At 64.3% G+C, this 9,768-nt stretch overlaps 1 protein-coding gene across 1 annotated transcript; it reads left to right on the top strand.

Moving 5' to 3' along the window:
- The first annotated feature begins 1,785 nt into the window (after positions 1-1,785).
- TM6SF2 (transmembrane 6 superfamily member 2) lies at positions 1,786-9,591 on the top strand. The gene is made up of 10 exons (XM_088067855.1): positions 1,786-1,862; positions 2,658-2,770; positions 3,216-3,313; positions 4,684-4,787; positions 5,295-5,377; positions 5,731-5,855; positions 5,941-6,042; positions 6,554-6,646; positions 6,727-6,846; positions 8,832-9,591. Exons 1-10 carry the CDS (start codon positions 1,786-1,788, stop codon positions 9,039-9,041), a joined length of 1,125 nt encoding a protein of 374 aa, XP_087923981.1. The 3' UTR covers positions 9,042-9,591.
- Positions 9,592-9,768: the final 177 nt, after the last annotated feature.

Genomic DNA, 9,768 nt, shown 5'->3' with positions numbered 1-9,768 from the left:
GCTCCTTCCAAGCACGGGATTCACCAGGAACACCTGGAACTTTTCCCATGGAATCATCCCCAAAATCCCATTTTTTTCCTTCCCATGTCGGGATATTTCCTCTGCTGGGGCTGAGGCTGGACCCCGTTCATTCCCAAGGTTTATTCCCAAGGTTTTTTCCCGGCTGGAACATTCCCAGGGCAAAATCCAGCCGGGAAAATTCCCCAGGAACGGGGCCGAATTCCCGAGGGATTCGGGAATGCGGGAAAAGGCGGAGCGGCCGCCCCGGGCTGGAGCTGAGGATCCTCGGGAAGTTTTTTATTCCTCGGGAATTTTTTCAGCCCATTCCCAAGCCTGGGAATGCTGTTCCAGGGGTTGGGAATTCCGCTTTTCCTTCAATCCTTCCCGAAAATCCGGGATAAATGTTTGGGAATTCCGAGTTCCCGGCGGGATGTGAGACCTTGGAGCGGCCGTTCCCGCTCCTTCCCGAAAATCCGGGATAAATGTTTGGGAATTCCGAGTTCCCGGCGGGATGTGAGACCTTGGAGCGGCCGTTCCCGCTCCTTCCCGAAAATCCTGGATCGAGGCTCGGCTTTGATCCTTCCCTCTCCCGGATCTGAGGAGCCGCGGCTGAACTGGAAAAGTGGGAAAAGCCTCGTCCCTCCCATTCCCGAATTCCCAAAGCTCCTCGGAGCGGTTGGATCCTTCAGGAAGCGCTCGGGGAGCCTCGGCCCGAGCCACGAGTGTCCAGCCTGTCCTTTTCCCGGGATCCGTCCTGGATCCCAGTCCCGGATCCCAGTCCCGGATCCCAGTCCCGGATCCCAGACCTTTTCCCGGGATCCCAGACCTTTTCCCGGGATCCCAGTCCTTTTCCCGGGATCCCAGTCCCGGATCCCAGTCCTTTTCCCGGGATCCCAGTCCTTTTCCCGGGATCCCAGTCCCGGATCCCAGTCCTTTTCCCGGGATCCCAGTCCCGGATCCCAGTCCTTTTCCCGGGATCCCAGTCCCGGATCCCAGTCCTTTTCCCGTGATCCCAGTCCTTTTCCCGGGATCCCAGTCCCGGATCCCAGTCCTTTTCCCGGGATCCCAGTCCGGGATCCCAGTCCTTTTCCCGGGATCCCAGTCCTCCCCCATCGTTCTCCCCATCCTTCCTTATTCCCAGGATTCCTTTCCTCACTTCCAAGCCCGCTCTGTCCCTGCCCGTGTCCCGGCTCTATCCCGGTTCTGTCCCTGCCCGTGTCCCGGTTCTGTCCCGGTTCTGTCCCTGCCCGTGTCCCGGCTCTATCCCGGTTCTGTCCCTGCCCGTGTCCCGGTTCTGTCCCGGCTCTGTCCCTGCCCGTGTCCCGGTTCTGTCCCGGCTCTGTCCCTGCCCGTGTCCCGGCTCTATCCCGGTTCTGTCCCGGCTCTGTCCCGGTCTGTCCCGGCTCTATCCCGGCTCTATCCCGGTTCTGTCCCGGCTCTGTCCCGGTCTGTCCCGGCTCTATCCCCGCCTCTATCCCGGCTCTGTCCCCGCTGTCGCGGTGCCACTGTGGCTTTAAGGACGCAGCCGGGGCAGTCCCGGTCCAAAGTCCGCGGGGCCGGTTCCGGAGCGGCGGGGCCGGTTCCGGAGCGGCGGGGCCGGTTCGGGTGCGGCGGGGCCGGTTCCGGAGCGGCGGGGCCGGTTCCGGAGCGGCGGGGCCGGTTCGGGTGCGGCGGGGCCGGTTCGGGAGCGGCGGGGCCGGTTCCGGAGCGGCGGGGCGGGTTCGGGAGCGGCGGGGCCGGTTCGGGTGCGGCGGGGCCGGTTCCGGAGCGGCGGGGCCGGTTCCGATGCAGTTCCCCGCGGGCCCGGCCGGCCTGGCCGCCCCCCTGCTCGCCCTGCCCGCGGCAGCGGCCCTGAGCGCCGGGTGAGAGCGGGAACACCGGGAACACCGGGAACACCGGGAACACCGGGAACACTGGGAACACCGGGAACACCGGGAACACCGGGAACACCGGGAATACCGGGAACACCGGGAACACCGGGAACACCGGGAACACCGGGAACACCGGGAATACCGGGAACACTGGGAATGGGAACACTGGGAACGGGGAACGGGAACCGGGAACACCGGGAATACCGGGAACACCAGGAATACCGGGAATGGGAACACCGGGAACACCGGGAATACCGGGAATGGGAACACCGGGAATGGGGAACAGGAATGGGAAACGAGAACAGGGGAGAGACTGGGAATGGGAACACTGGGAACGGGAGACACCGGGAATGGGAACACTGGGAACGGGAGACACCGGGAATGGGAACACTGGGAACGGGAGACACCGGGAATGGGAACACTGGGAACGGGAGACACCGGGAATGGGAACACTGGGAACGGGAGACACCGGGAATGGAGGAGAGACCGGGAATGGGAAACAGGAACCGGGAGAGAGCCCCGGGAATGGGACAGACCCACCCGTCCTTTGGGATTCACCGCATTCCCAATCCCTGCTGGGACCCCGCCCTGCTTTTGGGATTCCCCCTTTGGGATTCCCCCTTTGGGATTCCCCCTTTGGGATTCCCCCTTCGGGATTCCCCCTCTGGGATTCCCCCTCTGGGATCTGTGCTGGGTGCGGGCTCTGATCCCAATCCCAGGAACAGCGGAGTTTATGGGAACGGGGCTGGGGCCGTGCCCGGTGCTGGAGCGTTCCCGATCCCACAGCGGCTCCCCGGGCCCGGCCCTGATCCTGATCCTGATCCCAATCCTGATCCTGATCCTGCTGCTCCTCATCCTCAGCGGCTCCATCGGCCTCTGCCAGGACCCGCTGTACTGCGGTGAGAGCCGGGGCTGTGGGGTCTGGGGTTTGGGGTCTGGGGTCTGGGGTTTGGGGTTTGGGGTCTGGGATCTGGGGTTTGGGATCTGGGGTTTGGGGTTTGGGGTTTGGGGTTTGGGGTTTGGGGTTTGGGGTCTGGGGTTTGGGATTTGGGGTTTGGGGTTTGGGGTCTGGGGTTTGGGGTCTGGGGTTTGGGATCTGGGGTTTGGGGTGTGGGGTTGGGGGTTTGGGGTCGGGGATTGGGGGTTTGGGATCTGGGGTTTGGGGTTTGGGGTTTGGGGTTTGGGGTTTGGGAACCTGCACGGAGCAGTGGTTTGGGGTTTGGGGGCCCACATGGAGCAGGGGTGTGAGGTTTGGGGTTTGGGATCTGGGGTTTGGGGGCCCTCACGGATCAGGGGTTTGGGTTTTGGGGTTTGGGGGCCCACACGGAGCCCCACACCCCGCAGTGCTGCTGCTGTTCTCCTTCGTGTCGGCCGTGGATCTGCTCATCGCACTGGAGGAGGACGGGATCATCTCGGGCTTCACCGAGCTCTACATGCGGGAGGTGCCCCACAGACACCCCACAGACCCCACAGACACCCCATAACCCCCACAGACACCCCATAACCCCCACAGACACCCCACAGACCCCATAGACACCCCATAACCCCCACAGACACCCCATAACCCCCACAGACACCCCATAACCCCCACAGACACCCCACAGACCCCACAGACACCCCATAACCCCCACAGACACCACACAGACCCCATAGACACCCCATAACCCCCACAGACACCCCATAACCCCCACAGACACCCCATAACCCCCACAGACACCACACAGACCCCATAGACACCCCACAGACCCCACAGACACCCCATAACCCCCACAGACACCCCACAGACCCCATAGACACCCCACAGACCCCACAGACACCCCATAACCCCCACAGACACCCCACAGACCCCATAGACACCCCACAGACCCCACAGACACCCCATAACCCCCACAGACACCCCACAGACCCCACAGACACCCCATAACCCCCACAGACACCCCATAACCCCCACAGACACCCCACAGACCCCACAGACACCCCATAACCCCCACAGACACCCCATAACCCCCACAGACACCCCACAGACCCCACAGACACCCCATAACCCCCACAGACACCCCACAGACCCCACAGACACCCCACAGACCCCAGTCTCCATCCCCGGTATCCCCGTTCCCGGTGTGACCCCTTATCCCCACCCCCAGTGTCCCCACGAGTGTCCCCTCCCTTTGTCCCCTCCCCCGGTGTGACCCCTATCCCTATTCCCGGTGTCCCCATCCCCGGTGTAACCGGCTGTCCCTTCCCGGTGTCCCTGGTGTGACGTGGGTCCTGTCCCGCTGTCCCCGGTGTCCCTTCCCGGTGTGACCGGCTGTCCCCTCCCGTGTCCCGCTGTCCCCTCCCGTGTCCCGCTGTCCCCTCCCGTGTCACATCCCGGTGTGACCGGCTGTCCCTTCCCGGTGTCCCTGGTGTGACGTGGGTCCTGTCCCGCTGTCCCCGGTGTCCCTTCCCGGTGTGACCGGCTGTCCCCCCCCGTGTCCCGCTGTCCCCATCCCGGTGTGACCGGCTGTCCCCTCCCGTGTCCAGGTGTCCCTTCCCGGTGTGACCGGCTGTCCCCTCCCGTGTCCCGCTGTCCCCTCCCGTGTCCCTTCCCGGTGTGACCGGCTGTCCCCTCCCGTGTCCCGCTGTCCCCTCCCGTGTCCCTTCCCGGTGTAACCGGCTGTCCCCTCCCGTGTCACTTCCCGGTGTGACCGGCTGTCCCCTCCCGTGTCCAGGTGTCCCTTCCCGGTGTGACCGGCTGTCCCCTCCCGTGTCCCGCTGTCCCCTCCCGTGTCCCTTCCCGGTGTAACCGGCTGTCCCCTCCCGTGTCCCGCAGGCCGATCCCCAGCTCCGCACGGCTCACGGGCTCCTCACGTGTTACTGGGACGGTACCGTGCACTACGGGCTGGGCCTGGCCATGGCCGCGGCCATCGGAACCGGGTGCGGGGACCCCCGGGACCCCGGGACGGGGGCGGGAGAATCCCGGATTTCCCCGGGATGGGGGCGGGAGAATCCCGGATTTCCCCAGGAGTGGGGCTGGGGGACCGGGGAACCCCCGGGACCCCGGGATGGGGCTCGGGAATCCCGGATTTCCTGAGGAGGGGGCTCAGGATGGTGGGAGAATCCCGAATTTCCTGGGGAGGGGGCTCAGGGGTGATCCCGGGCGGGTGGAAATCTCCGGCTGATTTTGGGGAGGGGGCTCAGGGGTGATCCCGGGCGGGTGGAAATCTCCGGCTGATTTTGGGGAGGGGGCTCAGGGGGCTCAGGGGTGATCCCAGGGAGAGACCGGGAATGGAAAATCCCCGCTGATTGTGGGGAGGGGTCTCAGCGGTGATCCCGGGCAGGTGAAAATCTCCGGCTGATTTTGGGGAGGGGGCTCAGGGGGCTCAGGGGTGATCCCGGGCGGGTGGAAAATCCCCGGCTGATTTTGGGGAGGGGTCCCCGCAGGAGGAACTACCGGGGCCTGGGGCTCTTCTGGCTCGGCTCGCTGCTGATGAGCGCCGTGGTTTTCCTGCTCGGGAACCTGATCGGTAACGGGGGAGCACCGGGAAGCGGGGAGGAGGAGGAGGAGGAGGAGGAGGAGGAGGAGGAGGAGGAGGAGGAGGAAGAAAAGGAGGAAGAGGAGAAGGAAGAGGAGAAGGAGGAGGTGAAAGTAAAGGAGGAAGATGAGGAGGAGGAAGAAAAGGAGGAAGAGGAGAAGGAAGAGGAGAAGGAGGAGGTGAAAGTAAAGGAGGAAGAGGAGGAAGAGGAAGAAAAGGAGGAAGAGGAGAAGGAGACAGGAGAGGAGGAAAAGGAGGAGGAGGAGGAGGAGGAAAAGGAGGAGGAGGAGGAAGAGGAGAAGAAGGATGAAGGCTCCGTGCCTACCCCGCGCTCTCTCCCGCAGGGAAATACAGCCCCGAGCTGAGCCTGTCCTTCCTCTTCAGCCTGCCCTACCTCCTCCTCCTCACCTGGGCCGGGCTCCGGCTGTTCCGGCAGCCGCGGCCGCTGCCGAACCTCAGCCCCGAGCAGGTGAGGCCGGCCTGGGGGGGTTTGGGGCGGCCAGGGCTGGACCAGGGGGTGCGGACCCCCAAAAATCCCCAATTCCCCGTCCCAGATCGCGGAGGAGCAGCGCAAGCCCCTCTACCAGCGACCCCAGGACCTGCTCCTCATCCTCATCCTCATCCTCACCGCTGCCTTCACCTTCTTCAGGGGGATGGTGAGCGCTGGGGGGACTCGGGGGGTCCTGGAGGGGCTCTTGGGGGTCTCGGGGTGGTGCTGGAGGGGCTCGAGGGACTCTTGGAGGGGCTTTGGGGCGGGCTGAGGGGTCTCGAGGGTCCCGTGAAGGGTTTCGGGGGTCTCGAGGAAGGATTTTGGGGTCCCGGGAAGGGTTTTGAGGGTAGCGGGGAGGATCTCGGGGATCTCGGAGAGAGTTTTGGGGGTCCCGGGGAGGATCTCGGGGGTTTCAGAGAGGGTTTTGGGGGTCCCGAGGAGGGATTTGAGGGTCCCGGGGAGGGTTTCGAGGGTCCTGGGGAGGGACTTGGGGGTCCCAGAGAGGGTTTCGGGGGTCCCGAGGAGGGATTTGGGAGTCCCGGGGAGGATCTCGGGGATCCCGGAGAGGGATTTGGGAGTCCTGGAGGGTCTCAGGAGTCCCGGAGAGGGTTTAGGGGGTCCCGAGGAGGGATTTGGGGGTCCCAGGGAGGGTCTCCTGCCCTCTCCCACCCCCGCAGGTGGTCCTGGACTGCCCGGCCGATTCCTGTTTCGACTACACCTACCTGCACGAGCCCTACCTGCGCGACCCCGTGGGCTACCCCAAAGTGCAGGTGCGGGGAGGGGTCGCAGCCCCCCCGGGGGTCCCCCGAGAGCCAGCGGGGGGTCTCAGACCGGCTGTCCCCCTCCTCAGATGCTGATCTACCTGTTCTACCTGCTGCCCTTCCTCATCCTCGCCATCTACGGGCTGGCGCTGCCCGCCTGCTCCTGGCTGCCCGACTGGAGCCTCGTGGTGGCCGGAGCTGTGGCGCAGGTGGGGCCGGCCCCGAAATCCCGGGATCTGGGGGGGAATTCCCAGCAGGAAAACCCGAAATCCCGGGATCTGCGGGGGAATTCCCAGCAGGAAAACCCGAAATCCCGGGATCTGGGGGGGAATTCCCAGCAGGAAAACCCGAAATCCCGGGATTTGGGGGGAAAATCCCAAACCGATGGCTCTAAAATCCCGGGATTTGGGGGGAATTCCCAGCCGGACGGCCCCGAAATCCCGGGATTTGGGGGAAAAAATCCCAAATGGGTGGCTCTAAAATCACAGGGTTTGCGGGGCAGATCCCGGTTTTGGGGGGCAGATCTCGGTTTTGGGGAACAGATCCCAGATTCAGGGGGCAGATCCCGGGATTTGGAGGACATATCCGGATTTGGGGGACATATCCGGATTTGGGGGGCAGAGCCGTGGCCAAGTGGAGCAGCTCGGCTGGCAGATAATTGCTTCAGCCTCGGTGGATTTGGACAGAACCCGGCATTAGTGGGACACGAATAGGAAGGAGGGAGACGCGGGGCTATAGATAGGATGGGCTGGAGCCAAAAACCCCTTTGGGGCCGGGGTTGGCACCTTTTAGGGCCAAGGGACTGCGCTCTTTGGGGCCGGAGTTCTGCTCCTTTTAGGGCTGGGACTTTGCACCCTTTGGGGTGGAGGGTTTGCACCCCTTGGGGTCAGGGGTTTGTGCCCTTTGGGGCCGGGGTTTGCACCTTTTAGGGCCGGGGTTTGAGCCCTTTGGGCCGGGGGATTTGCGCCTTTTAGGGGCGAGGGTTTGCTCCCTTTGGGGCCGGGGTTTTGTGCCCTTTGGGGCAGGGATTTTGTGCCCTTTGGGGTCGGGGTTTTAGGTCCGGAGTTTTGCTCCCTTTGGGGCCAGGGTTTGGCACCTTTTAGGGGCAGGGTTTTGCACCCTTTGGGGCGGGAGATTTACACCTTTTAGGGCCAAGGCACTGCGCCCTTTGGGGTTGGGGTTTTAGGTCCGGGATTTTGCCCCTTTGGGGTCAGGGTTTTAGGTCCGGGGTTTTAGGTCCGGGATTTTTCCCCCTTTGGGGTTGGGGTTTTAGGTCCGGGGTTTTAGGTCCGAGGTTTTGCCCCCTTTGGGGTCGGGGTTTTAGGTCCGGGGTTTTAGGTCCAGGATTTTGCCCCTTTGGGGTCGGGGTTTTAGGTCCGGGATTTTGCCCCTTTGGGGTCAGGGTTTTAGGTCCGGGATTTTGCCCCTTTGGGGTCGGGGTTTTAGGTCCGGGGTTTTAGGTCCGAGGTTTTTCCCCCTTTGGGGTCGGGGTTTTAGGTCCGAGGTTTTTCCCCCTTTGGGGTTGGGGTTTTAGGTCCGGGGTTTTAGGTCCGGGATTTTGCCTCCTTTGGGGTTGGGGTTTTAGGTCCGGGATTTTGCCCCTTTGGGGTCGGGGTTTTAGGTCCGGGATTTTGCCCCCTTTGGGGTCGGGGTTTTAGGTCCGGGATTTTGCCCCTTTGGGGTCAGGGTTTTAGGTCCGGGGTTTTAGGTCCGAGGTTTTTCCCCCTTTGGGGTCGGGGTTTTAGGTCCGGGGTTTTAGGTCCGGGGTTTTAGGTCCAGGATTTTGCCCCTTTGGGGTTGGGGTTTTAGGTCCGGGATTTTGCCCCTTTGGGGTCGGGGTTTTAGGTCCGGGATTTTGCCCCCTTTGGGGTCGGGGTTTTAGGTCCGGGATTTTGCCCCTTTGGGGTCAGGGTTTTAGGTCCGGGGTTTTAGGTCCGAGGTTTTGCCCCCTTTGGGGTCGGGGTTTTAGGTGCGGGGTTTTAGGTCCAGGATTTTGCCCCTTTGGGGTTGGGGTTTTAGGTCCGGGATTTTGCCCCTTTGGGGTCGGGGTTTTAGGTGCGGGGTTTTAGGTCCGAGGTTTTTCCCCCTTTGGGGTCGGGGTTTTAGGTCCGAGGTTTTTCCCCCTTTGGGGTCGGGGTTTTAGGTGCGGGGTTTTGGGGCCGCTCACGCCCGCGGGCCGTGCCGGTGTCCGCAGGCTCAGTTCGCACACGTGGGCTCCTCGCTGCACTCCCGCACGCCGTTCCCGTACCAGACCCCCGACGAGGTCCTGTGGATTTTCCTGCTCTCCAACGTCCTGTACGCGCTGGGCCCGCAGCTCCTGGCGCTGCGCTGCCTGCGCTCCCCGGCCTTCTTCCTCCTCCTCCCCGCTGCCCCCGGCCCGGCCCGCCACAAGAAATACCTGTGACATGTCCTGCTGTCCCCTCTGGGCTGCTGTCACCACCCCGGGGCTGCTGTCACCACCCGGGTCCTGCTGTCACCATCCGGGTCCTGCTGTCACCACCCGGGTCCTGCTGTCCCCATCCCGGTCCCGTTGTCCCCACCCCGGCGATCCCGCCCGGAGTCTCTGGCCCCGCTCCGAGCTCTGTCCCGAGAAGTGTCCCCGGAGATGTCCCCAGAGATGTCCCCAGGGGTGTCCAGGCGCGCCCCCAGAGGTGTCCCCAGGGGTGTCCCCGAACGTGTCCCCAGAGGTGTCCCCTGGGTGTCCCCAGAGGTGTCCAGAGGTGTCCCCGGACGTGTCCCCAGGGTGCTCCCAGGGATGCTCCGCTCCCCCAAAAGCTGTGGGGACCCCGGGATGCTCCGCGGGGACATCGCTGCAGCCCCGGCCCTGCCCTGGTGGCGCTGCTGGGGGGACTCAGGAGCCGCGGTCCCTCCCGGGGGTCCCGCTGGGCCCCGGGGGTCCCGGTCCCTGCTCGGGGGTGGGGACAGCGCCAGGGTCACAAAATAAAGGAGCCCAGGTTCGCCCCGAGCCCGCGTCCCCGCTGTGCCCAGAGAGGTCCCCCCGTGACACCGGGATTGTCCCCGCAGCACCCCCGGGCACTTTGGGGGGCCGGGGGTCCCTGTGGGTACCGGGGTGTCCGCGGGGGGCTGGGGGTGCAGGAGCGGCTGCGGGTGGGCTCGGGGTGCGGGAGAAT

Source organism: Pseudopodoces humilis, chromosome 28 (assembly GCF_049639895.1).
Source record: "Pseudopodoces humilis isolate 2021_Gansu_Grassland_sample_001 chromosome 28, ASM4963989v1, whole genome shotgun sequence".
Lineage (NCBI taxonomy): Eukaryota > Metazoa > Chordata > Aves > Passeriformes > Paridae > Pseudopodoces > Pseudopodoces humilis.
This window is presented reverse-complemented; position numbering and strand designations above follow the sequence as displayed.